General features: G+C 32.3%; 1 protein-coding gene across 1 annotated transcript in view; it reads left to right on the forward strand.

Moving 5' to 3' along the window:
- Positions 1-17,909, forward strand: part of LOC130897392 (facilitated trehalose transporter Tret1-like) — a 50,790-nt gene that overhangs the window by 19,010 nt on the left and 13,871 nt on the right. Inside the window, exons 2-3 of the mRNA XM_057806223.1 lie at positions 4,089-4,377; positions 13,150-13,328. Coding sequence (XP_057662206.1) covers positions 4,089-4,377; positions 13,150-13,328 — 468 coding nt within the window. The remainder of the gene's footprint in view (positions 1-4,088; positions 4,378-13,149; positions 13,329-17,909) is intronic.

Genomic DNA, 17,909 nt, shown 5'->3' on the forward strand with positions numbered 1-17,909 from the left:
GGCTCACACTCAATATCTTAAAAAAGTTAACGTTTGGGCTGGTAACATTAACAATAAAATTATTGACCGTTTTAATGGTAAGGATTATATATATTTTTTATTAACTTCTTAGTGTCTACATTTAAAGACTTTTCCTGATTTCAATCATAAAAATTAGAAACCATTTAAAGCAAGGTTTTTTCCAATATGTGGATTGGAAGACATGGAACGATCGAATGGTCAGGTAGTTCTCCCGATTTGACTCTTCTAAAATCTGAAGTATATTTTGATGGACCAGACAATATTACTGATTTTAAAGTTAGGATAACGGAAAAATTAACAAAATAATTAAATAAAAATTAATGCTGATGGAGCCATCAGTAATGAACATATTTTTTAGATTGTACGAAGTACACAACACCTGCGACACTTATCAGTCTCTATTGCCATATTTATAGCAGATTGAAGCAATATTCGTAACATAATTTCTCGCATCCTGCCCCTAATTGGGAACTCAGCCGATCAAAAGAATGGTTCGCTGCAATTTTGAAGTCTGTTGTCAAATAACATAATAAGGGGTATTATTTAATAAAGTTTATTTTTAGATTCACTAAAATTATATTGTGTCTCGTGTGTGTGATAATAACATGCATTAAAATAATTATAATTCAACGTTAATGTGACAGTACCGTAATTAGTACCGTAATTGAATATAATAAAAATCTAAAAAGCATTCGAATCATATGATTCTCTAGATATACAATAAATGTTTTTTTTTTGCTTTTTTGTAATGCTCTTTTTCGTTCGTATTCACGTTTTTTTGTTTTTAAAAAGGTTTTAGGTTGACTATGAATATTAGAATTTATGATAAAATAACACAAAGAGAGAAGTAGAAAAGATGCTTCATTGTTATAAATAATTAGATCCCACCGATATAGATCGTGAAGGCGGTTCTGTTCTAATATATTATCGAAGCTAAAGTTTGGCAGATACACCGGCTATATTTAGTATTGTGAAATGTTCAATTTACTTTTCTTGTGACCGTATAAAAAATTTTCGTCTCATGTACAGTATTGAACCATTCATTAATTCTCAATGTGGAGTAGATAGGTAGAGATCATGATCCGCGTTCCCAAGTGGATGGCTGTGCAATGATCTTTCTAAAATAGGAGAACTGTTCTTTGAATTAGGTCAACGGATTCATATATAGATAAGATAGATAAGAAATGAAGATTCAATATTTTGAATATCATGATGAAGTCCCGGCAGTGAGTGTTACTATTTAGTCTGAGTGAACTTATAACAACTCTCTTTCGTCCTTTTGAGATTTCCCTAAAATGGAGTCAGACAAAACGGATCCCAGAAGAGGAGAGCATATCAACTCATGCGACTCAAAAAGGGGATAATAAACTGTTATACAAGTTGATAAGTTTAATTCCGTGTAAACCGATCTTAACACAAAGCAAATAGAAATAATTTTTTTTAGATAACGCGGCGATATGTAACTCCTATTTCAAATAATTGTCTAAAACAAGCACTAAGAATTTTACAGATTCAACGACGTCAATGGTAGTATTAATTAGTACAAAAGGCTACAAAGTATTTTGATACGATAGCACTTTAGTTTGACGTTGATAGACAGAAAGAATATTCTATTGGCTTACAAGAAGACATCATTGTATCAATCATTACAACCTAACTTCTGTTGGTAAAGAGTGACCTAAATCATATCAGCTGTGCTCCCCTGAAACCATTGTACTACAATTTGTTAATTGAAATATCGAGAGTCTTAAGAAAATACAGAAAATTATTGCAGTGTAGTGGTGGTAAGCCTTTTTTGACCAATATTTCAATGATCTTAGAAACGTGAGGAGGAATGCAATAGTTCGAGGCTTGATCTTTGTCTCCCCCTTCAAGCAAAGTTATAATTATAACCGTCTTAAGGCTGTCTTGAAATGAAATGTTTATTAAAGTACTAAGGAGATTTAATGTGCATTTCGGCAGATTACAAAACATATGTAACATATATTTAATCTGTATCAAATGAGGATTTATTTTTGCGCAGAAACATGAAAGCTGATCAAGAGGAGTTATATAATACGTAAATTATTTGGATACATTCGCAAAGTAAGTCTCCTTTGATCATAAATATCCTTGGCGGTTTTTATTGTCTTATGATAGATTTTTCTGTATAGTTTTACGTAACTTGGATAGATACTGCCCATGGATTTTCTTAGGTGGTATAAAGATCGCATGTTCTTTGCAGATGTACGTAAACCATTAGTCGACCAAGGTTAATTTTTGCTTATTTTTAATATAACTGAGAGGAGAAGAATTTAACGCTGAACTAGTTAGTGGTTTTACGAATTTAGAAAATTCGAAGTCGAAATCACCAGAAAGAATGTCCCAGTCAGTTGTTAGTCATCGTTGTTTCAATTTATGAAAAAAATTTCCGAAAAATTACTGCATAATATACGAGAATCATTCATAGTATTGGATTTCAACAATAATCTTGTTAATACTGCTTCATAATCGGAAAGAATTGAAATAAGGATAGTACAGTCGACAGTTGTTGAATCATACAAAGACGCGTCAAAAAAATCAAAAGTTAACTGGTGGCATTCTTAAGCAGCATACACAAGAAAAGTCAATATTGACATATTCGACAAGTATTAACCGACAAAAATTAGTTTGATGTCCTCTATGAACTATACTTGTTGATAGATCGATTGAAGATATAACATGTTTTTACGGTATTCGTCATATTTCTGTCTACTCTATATATTCACATTAAATGAAATGAAAGTTAACATGAAAATAATTACAGCGACTTACTCCTTTATTCACTTCCAAAATATGAAAAAAAGATCCCATATGAATCAGTTTTAGAAAAAATGTATATGAAGAATATCTTCTCCCTTGATACTAAAATAATATAAGAAATGTGATGATATTCGACTAATAATGGATGCAAGACAAAATTTGTTAGTAAGCATCACAAACTGATTCTCTTCTAGAAGCTTGGCAGAATAAGAGGAGTATTTCTTTATTGAAGCGAGGTTAGAGTATTCGAAACTACGCATAAGATTCAATTGCTATTATTACAATTTAAGAAGGTTAAAACAAGGTTAACCTTATTAGGTAAAACCTGACGAGGTCCACGCTAGGAGCGCATCAAGACAACCCTATTTAGAATAAATTAATTTTCTATAAGATTATTTTTCATGATGTTTTCCTTATCATGTGCAACGTTCATATAAGGCACCTCTCAAGATCGCATTATTGAAAAAAAACTCTTTTTAAGTTATTCTGACGATACTTGGATCACATAAGGTTGATTAAAAATAAATCATTTTTCATAAATCTTCCAGATCATATCCATTCGAGGAATCTCTTACCTCACGGGAAAAATAATATTTTTTCACGAAATTTGGATATTCCCGAATATTTCTATGATCAAATCACTTATTTCAAACCATATAATAAGAACCTTCTATGAATTTTAATATAACAGTATCTACTTTCAGAAATTGCTTATTCATTTGGCTGTTGAATTGGATGTCAAACTAAAGTGTGAACTACTTTAACAGAAGCATTTAGTCAAAATTATAAGAAAAGTCATATTAAAAATATATATATAATATATCGCTTCTATTTCATCAGTTTTTATTGTGATTCATTAACAAAATTATTGCTTTATGATTATGAGAATTATTTATGATTTGAAATTTTTGGAAAGAGAGACAGTGTTTATGATTTATGTTATTTTTCGTTTATCTAAAAATGTTATCAAAGTTATGTTCATTGCTGCAAGTAATCCCGTTCAGAACTTTATGAGGATCTTATGAGACACTTATGATCAGGACCATATAAGGTAATCCTGATGAGGACCAGGATAACCGGATCAAGACATCATCAGTGATCTGCGTTATATCCTTATCAGGTCCTTGTGAGGTTATCCTGACCTTCACTTTACCAGGTTGCGGAATTACCTGATAAGGTCCTTATCAAGCTCTTACGAATAATTCTAGTCGGTATCATTTCTGTATCACTTGACTATATTCATTGATTTTGTCTAATAGTTCCTACTAATGTCACATATTTTACAGCAAGCCTGTTGATGTTCATGGCGGGAACATCATGTTGTTGGTCATCCCCAGAAATACCGAAGCTTTTAAACGCCACCACAAATCCATTCGAACGAGTTGTAACCGAAGAAGAGATTTCCTGGATTTCATCACTGCTTACTTTGGGAGCCGTTACGGCACCTTTCCTATTTGGCTTCCTTGCAGATAAAATTGGTAGAAAATCAACAATCCTACTTGTTGGTGTTCCATTTTTCATTTCTTACGTCATGTTGGCTACAGGAGAAGTGATTGAGGTGTTCTATTGTGCAAGGTTAGTACATGTGAATGATTCGAATACTTTGAATTAGATATGAGTACATTCTATCCTGATGACATTTCTTAATGACTAGAAAATAGACAGAAAAAGGCACGCTCTTTATATATGATATGACTACCCGCGGCTTCGCTCGAATCGAATCCATTAAATAAGTATCAGAAATCATTATAATAGAAACATATCAATATAACTTTATTTTATTGCTTGGTTAGTATTATCGATTTTTAAAAATTACTACATACAGTGAAGTTTCAAAACATGCTTTATTGAAATATAATAACAAATGAGTATTAATCTAGAATATTTTTGTATACTATAAGTTTTTTCTTTGGGTGCAAATATGTGTTACGTATTTAATGGTACTGGATTTCAATATGACTCTACATTGGAATATCACAATCATCCTCTAATTGTTATTGGCTAAACGAATAAAAAAACTGGAATGTACTGTTCAAGTGGTTTCACTTCCATTGCTTGGTGAACCAGAGGAACAAATCCAGTATCATTAAATACGGACCAGTCCTTACACATGAAATTTTGACGGCGTGTGGTATCTATTTCTGCTCGAACAATTATCCTAGCCTGTGGTTGTTAAAGCTTTACTATCGCTCTTCTAGCTACTCGTTGCTGAGCATGTCTCTCAGCATGTGTTTCAGAAGCTCTCAAATCACTTGCAGCCTTGCTTGCTGTTGTCTTCTCAGTTCTGCATGAACCGAAGATACTTGATTTCGTGCAACTTTTGCTGCATGGGCCCGTGACGAAGTTTTAGATAATGTAGATTTACGCTTCCGAGGCATTTTTTAGACATACGCTTTCAGTGACAGTACAGTACAATGGTACCTCACCTCACAGAAATTCTCCTAAACTGAAGTTAAAATTGCCAAATACAAAGAACTTTTGTGTGTATACAAGGTATTTTGATGAAAACTATTCACCTTATATACATCACAAGACATCACTAAGATGATCTTCTCATTCTTGCAAAGTGTACAAGAAAAGTGATGAAAAGAATTTTTCATTAACAAACCATTTTCCTATTATTTAATTGGATAGCTATACACTATTAGTAGCAGCCCCTGTTATTACGTATTTGTAACTCATACGTTTATTCGATTGTCCTTCCGTTCTATTGTTTGGTTTTTTAGAACTTGGAAAAAAATAATTATTATATTGAAGTCATCTGTTAAATGTGTACGCTGCGATTATTTTTATTTCCTCATTGTCAAACAACTGTCTGTTTTCATGAGATCCTTCACACATCAGTTTTTAATATTGAAGGTCCCTCTAAACGGTCTTAATCTTTTGTTCTGACTCTAAAACATCAGTTGTATTGGTTAATCTCATTAGGAATTATCCCTTCTTCAACTTTCTCAAATTAACACTAGAGAAATCATCAAAGTTTATTGTACGACAAATGCACAACTCCAATGTTGGTGCTCCAAGAAATATTGTATCTACTGTACGAAGATGAGATTCGCAATAAGGGAATTGAAGAGATAACAAAAATTGGTCTATGACATTGGCCACCCCCACGTTGTCGAATTATATTCAGTGATTCCAGTTGCAACTCTTGACAACTTCCTCGTCTCCTGTCTAAGAACTCAGTCCCAATGTAGAAAGTAAATCGTTTGCTTTTCAAGTAGAATTTCAATTTTCCCATAGAAACAGATTAATTTTCAACGATTGAGTATACAAATCGAAATTTTTCTTGCAGGAATTGAAATTATCTTCCATTGAGCTTCGATAAGTTCGCTGACGTTAATCACCTATGAATTCTAGAAAAAAGGCATAAGTTTCGGTCTTAAGATATATGCATAAAGATGACTATCCACTTCCTTAACAACCAGAGAATAATGAGTTAAGAAACTGTAGTACCTACGTGTAAGGTGTAAAGCTCCTCATGTATTACCATCAATTTCTAAATTACCTGCTATTTTGGAATTACAGCTTCGGTAAATAACAATTGAGAATATTACTGACTTTAAATTTATAGTGCTACTATAGTTTTAGAGAAATAAATTAATTTTCTACTAAAATTGATATCGAAAAATTATTTTAATGGAATAAATTGAAATCAAAGCCACTGAAATTTAGAAAAAATAGAAAAGGTTCTTATAACTTCAAGGCGTAAAAAGCTAGATATAGTTGAAATGAATAGTTTTTGAAAGAGAAATTTATATCGCATCGATAATCAATGCATACCATGGCCTCAAAAAAATTTACACGGTTAAAATATCTTCAAACAATAATTTGAAAAACCTAACGTATCTTTACTCTATACAGTGCTTTTCAGATAAAAGTATCCACCTTTAATAACTTTTGTAATACTGGTATTTGGAAAAAATCCAAAAACACGTCAATTTATGTTGGAAGGGGCAAGCATTATGGCTTATTTAAACTTACTGGAAAAGCCTCCCCCTCACCCCTAGCAGCATCCCCTTTATTTTTTTAAATTACTTTTTATATTTTTTATGTAAAATTTGGATACTCCTCTTTGAGCTGATTTCAAAAATGTATAATACTTGTAGGTTAAAGTGGTTAGTTTATGAGATAAACAATTTTTCTTTTAAGAGCACAAATTTTACTTATTATTTACTTTCACCTTATTTGCCTGTACTAAAATAGGTTGTACAACAGTTCAAACTCTTTAATCTTTTTAATTGTGCTATTTATTATGAAGTTACAATAAGTGTTCAAAATGAGTACCATTCACTTCCATACAATGGTATAATCTATTTTGAAATGCCTCTCTGACATTGCTTAATACGGCTGGATTTAATTGTCGACATTCATTTTCTATCCTCTCTCGTAAATCATCCAGAGATTCTGGTTGGGTAGCATAAACTTTTGTTTTTAAATACCCCCATAAAAAGAAGTCTAGGGGTGTTAAATCCGGTGACCTAGGTGGCCACTCCATCATCTGCCCCCTTCTACCTATCCAACGAGCGGGGAATGTTTCGTTTAAAAATTGTCGGACAGGCATAGCATAGTGTGGGGGAGCTCCGTCTTGTTGAAATACCAGTAAATCTTCGGAAAGGTTATCATCATTTTCTATTATTGTTGTAATACGTGGGTCAACCCCTTCCCTGAGTAACTCAAGATATGATTCACCATTTAAATTTCCGTTGATGAAGAAAGGTCCGATAATGTGGTCACCTAGGATACCACACCAAACGTTTAACTTTTGGGGATGTTGTGTATGGAATTCACGCATAATATGTGGATCACTTTCAGCCCAATATCTACAATTATGCCTACTTACTAAGCCATTTAATGACCATGAGCATTCATCAGAAAAGCAAATATTGTTTAACAATTGTGGATTGTTATTGATAATTTGCGTCATTGATTCGCAAAACTCTAGACGACGATCAAAATCATCTTCATTCAACTCGTGCACCAACTTAACTTTGTATAGGTGGTACTTGAATTTATATAGAACTCGGAAAACTGTAGAAGATGAAACACCGATCGCTTTACTTATTGTTGACAACGATTGGGGTTGTTGAGCCTCTAAGCTGACTTGCCCTAAAATTGCCACTTGGATTGCTTCGTTATTTACGAGTATTTCTCGCTTATGCACTTTATTACAAACAGACCCTGTTGTGGTAAATTTCTCCATCAGTAGAATTACATACTTATGAGTTGCATGTCTTCCGTCATGTAATTCGTTAAATATTCTAGCAGCAGCTCTTGCACAATTATTATTTTGGTAGTATAAACCTACAATTTCAATTCTTTCTTGCAAAGAGTAAACCATTTCAGAGAAACAAAATAAATAATGTATCAAATTACACTATCAATAGTGACTACAAATTCTAGTTGACAATGTCAAACTTTAATAAAAAGTAGAGTTTTTTGTTGTTTGGATTTTTTAAGTAGAATAAATAGCACAGTTAAAAAGATTAAAGAGTTTGAACTGTTGTACAACCCATTTTAGTACAGGCAAATAAGGTGAAAGTAAATAATAAGTAAAATTTGTGCTCTTAAAAGAAAAATTGTTTATCTCATAAACTAACCACTTTAACCTACAAGTATTATACATTTTTGAAATCAGCTCAAAGAGGAGTATCCAAATTTTACATAAAAAATATGAAAAGTAATTTAAAAAAATAAAGGGGATGCTGCTAGGGGTGAGGGGGTGGCTTTTCCAGTAAGTTTAAATAAGCCATAATGCTTGCCCCTTCCAACATAAATTGACGTGTTTTTGGATTTTTTCTAAATACCAGTATTACAAAAGTTATTAAAGGTGGATACTTTTATCTGAAAAGCACTGTATAATTATCTAAGAGTTTTTCAATTGTTAATTCAGTACAGTTCGACATACCTACATATAGACATGAGATTCTTTGTAATTTCAAAATGACATATTTTATTACATAACAATACATAAACAACGATTATACGTTCTCCACGAATTTTGCAACCTAACGACATCATGAACAATTCACACTAATCAATTGAGATTGTAGTCAAAAAGAGCTATAGACCAGTTTCGGCCTTTTTAGAACTCATCAGTAAAAGTGGATATTTCTTCAAGTACCAGAAAAGAAATCGGTTATTTCTTGAGTATAATACATATTAAGAATTATTGCTAATGAACAAGATATATCGGTATATTGATAAACGATCTTATTTTCAGATATATAATATTCAATGGCTAGAAACTGGAAAGAATACAACGATAGCTATATTAATCAATTGCAAATTAACCAGCTCCCATATTCTATTTTTGTGGAGATCACCTTCACTTTCAAAGTGGAGGAGTCAAAGTCAATGTTATTACAACAACCTTCTTGAAAATCGTTTGCAACCTTCTCATAAGTTAGTAAAATTAAACTCAGAACTGCTTATCGGGCACGTAACATATCCGAGTTAATTCGCGAAGCGAATATGACATTGAAATATAAACAATCAATAACAATAACTGCCATTTTTGTTGGTCAATGGTTCTGATAGCCTTTATGAAGAAACACGTATAATTATGAATCTCAAGACACAGGAAAACATAATTTGTTTTCGATCACAATTAAGGAAAATGTTAATTTTTACAAAGAGTGCTTCAGGACTTGATTGAAAAAATTCGAGAGTGAATAGATGACGTGAAAATAAAGCTGACATGAGAAAAAAATTCTCATACGACCCCACGTTTCTAAATTATAGCTTACAACTTATCAAATAAAAACAAGGAAAATAAATTGAATAAGTGGGTACCTTGCAGCTCTACACCCTTTTAGAGTCTACGAAGAATATTTCTTTGAAATTAGAGAAGCATTACAAGATTTTGCCTTATAGCGTCACAATGGAAGTATATTATATCGATTATTATGTTCCTATTCTGCCTGTCCTATTCCTGCCACACATCAACACAAAATAGATGTTGATTATTTGTTTGAATTGTACCATGAGGATTTTCTTCTGCCCATAACTGTAAATTAATGGGAATTAATAGAACCGTCTTATGTGAAACCAATTTCATCAGTAGCGTAGAAACCAACTAGCGTAGTCCATGCTGGATAATCTTCTATTTCCATGGTATGCACTTTTGGATGTGAAAGGGGTGAGGAAGTTGCTCCTGAATAGTAGTGGTCAATCGTTAAATTATAGTGACATTTTGCGTACCCTAGATGTGGAATCAGCATCAACTACGTCTAATGCATTTTGCACTAAACCTGATGATCGTATACTTCGATGTTAACCTTCGCCACCTTTTTTTGATGGAACACTTCCTAAAATATCAGTTTATAAAAAATGGAAACTTATTTACTCAATTTATGTAAACCAATCGGTTTCTCTTAAGCTGTGAGCAACCCTAACAAAAGTTCTATAGTCGGGTGTAGTTCTGCTCGGAAAGTATTCAATATAAATTCCATATATACAAAACCCATTTTTTTTTCTAAAGCTAAATTCTACCATTGTAGATTGACAGTGAACTGACATTGAAAAATTATGTCGCTTGCAATATTTAATTGAATTTTAGGTAGTAACTTATTAGACAGAACCCTACTAGGTGAAATATTTATTTTTCTACGACCGTGATACGAAAGTGATACATTCCCGCACTCGACTGCAGTTGTCCCGATCGACGCGGAGCGGGCAAGCGGTCAAGTGCGGGAAAGACACTTTACGCATGAGTTAGGAACATTATTTTTTCTACGAACATATATACAAAAATGTATACCAAACCATTTTTCAAAAATTATTTTATTCCAACAAATATAACAATATAAAAAACTTTAAAAACTACTAATTATTATGAATATTGAAAACACAATTTGTTGCATTCTGTAGACTAGTAAAAATTTCCGGTCCAGTGGAGTTATTTGGTTTCAACTGGAAGGTAGATGACGTCAATGAGGATGGCATCGGTTGCAGGTCGCATAAAGATGACAATGACGGTGACGGCAACGGTTTTAAGTCACTTGAAGTACAGAGAATTTTATTTGATATTTTTTTCTTCTCGGAGTCCTCCAAATAGTCCTTAGCGACAGTAGTAGACTTCCAGCCACCGAGGTGCTTTAGGTTGGTTATTTCTTCGCCGGAGTCTGCTAGGAACGTTGCCGAAGAACGTCTGAAACTGTGTCCTGTATAACGTTCCGGATTAGGTAGGCGTAAATATGCAGGAATCTCTGCTGGCATCTTACCAAAAGTGTTTACGCCAACGCATTGAACTGAGCATTTTCCGTTCTTATAATGAATAAAAAATCGGCGGTGTGGAGTGGTAGGTAGTCGTAAATCTGCGTACTTTCTGTACATTTCATTATTTCTTTAGATAAAACAAATGATCTTGACGAATGATTTTTGGAATCAGAAATTTTCACAACAATTAGGTTGCATTTATCTTGAATGTCGTCGACAGTGATATTTAAAAGCTCGGGTCTGCGGAGAACGCCAGCCAGTGCAAAAATGGTACTAACTTCAATCATCAGGTATACCTCAACGGAAGCTAGCATTACCCTGGATATATCTTCTTTGGTAAAAACTTGCGCTTTTCGTTAGCTTATGGAAGTTTCCTATATCCAAATTTTGTTTTATTTTTACTAAACATTTTACCATCGAATAGCGAGACCATAATGTATTAGATTTCAAAACCTTAATTAGGTCTGAAAAATGGTCGTATTGCTTCTCACACCTTGTCTGGATTTGGCAGGCAACAGCTCGGAATTAGCTTCATTTGTAGCCTTCAAAATGGCTTCGGGAAGTTCTTCGTCGGTTGAATCCATTAATATTATTTTATCGGATTCGGTTTAATGTGATTTAATTTAGAAGATTGGACTTATTCGGTAACTTCCAAGACGTTTTGAGCAACTTTGACGTTTTAGTAACAATTACACGCCTGGGTTGTCATAACAACTGATATCAAACCCGGGTGGTTTGATAGTTGTTTTGTAACACTCCTTTGAAGAATGTACATGGTTATATAAAAAATATCTAAGATTTGCTTGAAAGAATAAGTACATTGACCGTCATATTTTGGTTGGGTTGAGAGGTTTAGAGATGAACAGACAGTTTCTTGTACTTATCACGTACAGTCAAGTCTTCAAAATTAGATTCTGGATCCACCATACATTGACTGAAAGCCAGTTAGTCAAATATTTTCAACTGAACAGATTGCTACGAAATGCCGTTTACTTCGACAAACAAGGTTGATCCTAACAAATTATTGAAAAAAGCGTCTCATTAGAGTAATGGTATACCCACACTTATTAGAGTTGAAGCGTCTTCAATAATAGCATTAATGAGACTATTCGCCTAATTCTGGCTAATTCCGAAGGTAGTTTGGATTTGATTCTAGAAATAGTATAAAGACTCTCAGTGAAGTTACTGAAACAGGCATTGGTTCATAAGATGGCTATAATACTTTTATTCTGAGATGATTCTTGCTGCTAATATTCTTCCTCTTCCTTCACGTGATACGTTTAAATTCAAAGATTTTCTCTTCTTTGAGGTGTACATCAAAATATGGAAAATAATCTTTGTTATATTCATTTTTGGGCCATTTTGGAGTCGATATGTCGCCTAGAAACTCTGTTAGTTGTTTTCCAGTTCATCTTAAAATTATCAAATGGAAAAAGTGAAATGAAATAATCAATATCAGTGTGAACATATTTTTGTGAATAAATACATAATAATATATTCTTAAGCTTACTTTAGACACAAAAGATCGAAGTATTTTGTATTATCATTTAAACCGATCCATGAAATGGGGATAGAACAGAAAATTTGGAAAAAAACAATTTAAATGGATATTGCGCTGTGTTAACAATTTACCCTATATATATACATATCTTGATTGGTAGAATGTATTCAAACGCATAGTGAATTTATGTACTTTTATGTACAAATCCACTGGCGAAAGTAAACGAACATCGTTACTTGCGCTTAATTAGCAACGATTTGGATAATGTTGATGGCGATGTATCAAGATAAGAATCTGCATCAAAAAGTTCTGTAGTCGATTGGGTTCTGCAGCAACAAGGTATCTGATTTCGAAGCTCTAATTATTCAAGTTGAAGAGAGGCTTGATTTAATCGAAGGAATATCAAAAGCAAATACCCATTTGAAAAAAAGGGTGAATCTCTTCTTCTGTATGTTTTAATTATAATATACTTGTCTAATGTAATTTTTCGACAGAAGAAAATTGGTTATTATATTTTATGTTTCAAAAAAATTTCTTTAGTAGAGTTGTCTATATGATTTTTTCATATGTATATAACAATTTCAGCGGAACAACTCTTATTTTTTTTAATTTAAGTTTATTGCTAGGATTCTATCAGGAATTGGAGTTGGAGGTACTTTCACCATGGTGCCCATGTACATTGGAGAAATTGCTGAATGTCGAAACAGAGGATTGATCAGCTGTTTAACAGGAGCTATTTGCTCGTTTGGATTGTTATTTTCAGTAGCCTTGGGACCATTCAAAACAATTCAATATTTTAACACAGGTAAAATTAATGTTGTTCCTAACCTGAAATCAAATATCATTCATATTTCTTATTTACGTAAAATCAATGATATTTCAGAGTGAAAGTGTTTCAATACCTTGACTTTTCTTTTTGAATTTTCTGTTTCTTTGTACACTTTTCCAAATGTTAATAAGTATGCTTATGATTAACGAATTAAGATGTTGCTGTTTTGTGGAGTAAATTTTCGAAAAAGCGTTAGAGTATACCAAAAAAAGTTTTATGAGCAACTAATATCAAATCATAAAATATTTGCAAGAATCATGTCCACAAACCTTGACGCTTTCGAGTCATTCGCAATCCACAAATAACAAAAACATATGAAATGACGTCTTAAATGTACTGGTGGTTATAAAAAATAACTTTCAAGTTACTATACAATTTATATAGATCCAGACGAATTGGAAATCTTCAGATTCACAATAAAATTTTTGTTGTCCGAATTATAATGCTACCCTCGAAGATTAGTTTCATTGAAAATTCTAGTAAATTATATATTTATCTTTAAAATAAAATATCAAAAGTAGGCAGAAACTTAATGTGGAGCATTTAAAAATACATGTTTTTTATTTGGAGCACTAGTGTAGTACCGTGAAATAGAATAAAGAAACAATTTAAAAAAATTAGTTTCCATTTATCATAAAACCAAAAATTATACATACTAGCTACAAAAATAAAAAGTGACTTAAAACTATAAATTGGCTTAAGAAACTATAACCTATTTAATAAACAAATAAACAACGAAACGCTAATTGGCAAATACTGCAATCTATTTTTTCAAGCTTATATTTTTTAATTAAATCATTTGCATTTTTACGTTAACTTCCATGTTGTTGTGGATAATCATTTTAATTTTACTCTCAGGAGCTACCGCAATGTCAGAAATTAAAACAAAACAAATTTGTTGGGTATTTTGGTGTACCTTCTACAAAATTGAACTCCAATATCTTGTGTTTTGTCGCTATGACCCTCCAAGACTACCGCAACGTAGTAAATGGTGTTTTTTTTTAATTTTCTGTTATTTTAAATTGTATCAATACAAAATCACCAGGTTCTGAGGAAGGAACTTAAACTTCAAATCCATTTTGATTTCCTTCTGGGATCCAGATCTGCGTTTCTAAGTCAAGAGAGATTTCGTCTTTATCTTCTTCCTCTGAAGTTTTAACAAGTTTTTGTGTAACATTTTCAAGAGCATATTTTTTTTACTTTTCTCTCTTTTTTCAATATTTGGTCAGTCCCTATAATACTTTTCTTCTAATTATTTTACCTTCTCGTGTGGAATCTTGCGGGTAAACTTTGAACTGTTCTGGGGAAATAAAGTTTACTTCTTTTTGTTTGGCCAGCACTGAACTTCCCGTTGTTTCATTTTTATAGCAGCAATAGTTATTGCCCTGTGTTTTCGTCTGTAATAGACCATCTGTACCAGCTGCTCATAAAATCTTTCACTAAATATATTCTTATCTAGAAATATTTCACGATCAAAATCCAATGCATTCTGATGGAAAGCCATGGGCGTTCCGATATGATGCAGAGGCTGACTATCTATCGTAGCATTATAATAAGCTTTAAAAGACGAGAAAATACTTGCATCCAAAGATTGTAGACTAGAATTTTCACAAACTTTGTCCACAGTAACTGGAGCTTTCATGGTTGTCTATAAACAAGAGCGTAGGATTTTATTTATTGCATAAAGTAAACTTGATGAAGTGATCCAGAATCTGTAGAAATATTTCCGAAGTCGTCCATCCATAAGGAGACGCAAAAACTCTAGCGTTCCGTGAGGAGCTCCACTAATCATATGAGTTTTGTAATTAATCATGGCTGGAGGCAAGGAGGTATCAACAGCATTAATAATTCAGCATATAGTGACATTTTATCCCCTTTCTTCGCTTGTATCTTTGCTCACCTACTTAATCCCTTTTCCAGCAATTTTTTTATTCTTAAGAGTGATTGATGTTTTGTCTGAATTTTTAACCCTTGAACAGTCAGAAAAGTGTTCATTTTATGAATAAACGGTTTTAATCTTATCAAAAAATGATTGTACATTATGTGCATTGAATGAGGTCATTCGCGAAAGACTGCGTACAAATACTGATACTAGGATGTCGCTTTCTTATACTTCTGAACCATTCTAAACCTGCTTCTTTATTTTTGACCCAGGTTTCAATTTGGTTTCAGGTATTTGATTTGTTTTAGCCATATCATAAGCTAATTTTCTGCTTCTTTTATTGTTAAGCCAAACCTCATTTTCGACAAATTTAAAATATACTTAACATCCTCTTCTTTTTTGTCAAAAACTTAACTGCAATTATAGTTTGGAGTGAATCTAATTTTCACTAGGGGATTGATTCTCTGTTTGTTTTCGATACAGTATAACATAAGGGACTCTTGACATCTCAAATACATTTCTTAAATTTAAGCCATTATTAAGTAGGTTTATAGCATTCTTCATTATCTCTGCAGATGTTAGACCCATTGCAGACTTGCGTATTCTATTTACCACCTTGAAACGAAATATTTTGTTATTCCAAAGAGACAATATAAAGCACACCGAAATACCGATGGTCCACACTGAAATACCACTGGTTAACAGTAAAACACCTCTGTTTCCACTGTGTAGTCTTAAACCAAAAAATTAAAAAATTGATTTTCAAAATTTTACCGTCCCGACTAGAATTTTTTTGTGAGGACCTGATAAGAACCTTATCAGGAAATTTCGCAACCTGGTAAGGTCCTGATCAGGTTTACCTTATATGAACCTCATCAGGACTACCTTTTACCTATGATCCTGATAAGAATTGCCCTATATGGTCCTGATGAGAATCTCTTCATAAGATCATGATCAGGAATACCTTATAACGTTCTGATGAAAATTACTTCGTATAGCCCTGATTGGGATTACCTAGGTTCTGATTAGGATTGCTTATGTAGTCCTGATTAGAATTACCTCATAGGGTTATAAGCAGGATTACTTATATGGTCCTGATCATGAATCTGATCAGGATTACTTAAGATGGCCCTCGTCAGGATTGCCAAATCAGATCTTTTTCCCCATTTTTTACAGAAGTAAATTGTAATGCTACATCTCTTGCAAAGTATGGTCGCATAATGCATCCAATTTTACCTGTTATTCCAATATTATTATCTGCCATACGCATTAAACGAGGAATCTGCAAAACATTGTTTATTGTACAAAATGGTAATAAATCTTATGTAATCTTATTGTAAATTTCAAGCTTTACTATGATTTGATTTCAAGACTGTAATGAATTTTATAATGAAAAAACTTTTAAGTAATTGATTGAAATAAATTAGAAATAATAAATCAAACAAATAATATTACCAAGATTTCTTTTCAATTCATATATAGGTATACATTATTTGTCCATAATAAAAGTTAAAATTTTATTCTTACAATAATTTTAGTGGATATTTTGGTTCAAAAATCAGATTCAATTCCTACTTTTTCAATTTTAATATTGAAAATTAAAAATGATAGAGTTCAGCCTAATCATATTAATTCAAAAGAAATACGCAATTGTTCTCCGATAGAAATTATCTATGGATAGTTTTTGTTCAAACTCATTGAATTTATGTAATGCTATGATAGGTAGAATGATAGTTTCAATATTTTGTCGGCTTACTTCAATACTTTGGTCTTCTTTATTATTATTGATTCTATTACATCACTATCTATATGTTTTTATTATTTGGCAATACATTGTTCCATAACTCCTATTCGATCAAAAACATCTGTAAGTTTTCCATTGATAGTAGCTAAAATTTTAGAAAAGCTTCCATAATATACTGTCATTAAATTGGCCAAATAAGAGAGTAAATAAATATACATATATCAAAATATAGGTGATTCAGTTACATGGAAAATATTTTTTGTACCTTTCAAGTATTTTTCGATTTGATTATTATTACTATTAGACAACTCTACTGTAACTTGGTTGTCTTTCTGGTGCTCTGGATAAGTAAGCTGTGATGACAATGGCACCAATGTCCTATTATTTGAATGATCGTCACTATCCTCAGATGTTTTTCTTTTTTCTTCCATTTTCAGATGAAATAACTATCTTCATTATTTTATGACTCACAAACTATAAAACCAGTTAAATTAAGTCAGAGTTATTATTTAGATAAAGTTGACTACTTTGAAAACTCACATTTTTTCTATGAATATCATTCATGTTAACTACCTATCTTCTTCAGCATTTATAGCTGCTGTCTTCCCAGAGTCACTTGACGTATAGACATTGTCTTTTATATGTAATAAAATTACTTTCTCTTCAGCTTCTTTGTATGTCTCTTTATATAAGTAATGAGAAATTTTGGCATTAGTTCCTTAAACAGTGAAAAGTAACAAGAAAATATACTTACTGGCTCTTCATTTCATTTCAACTGCATACGTTGGCAAAGACGTATCACTATTATTCATCACCATCCTTCTCAATTTTGCTATTCTCGATGTAGAACTCGGTGGTGGCATAAACTTACGATACGTTTTATTTGGCTCTGAATCTTCATAAATGAACCATGATATTGGTATAATGTTGA

The sequence above is a fragment of the Diorhabda carinulata genome, chromosome 8 (genome assembly GCF_026250575.1).
Source record: "Diorhabda carinulata isolate Delta chromosome 8, icDioCari1.1, whole genome shotgun sequence".
In the NCBI taxonomy this organism is placed as follows: domain Eukaryota; kingdom Metazoa; phylum Arthropoda; class Insecta; order Coleoptera; family Chrysomelidae; genus Diorhabda; species Diorhabda carinulata.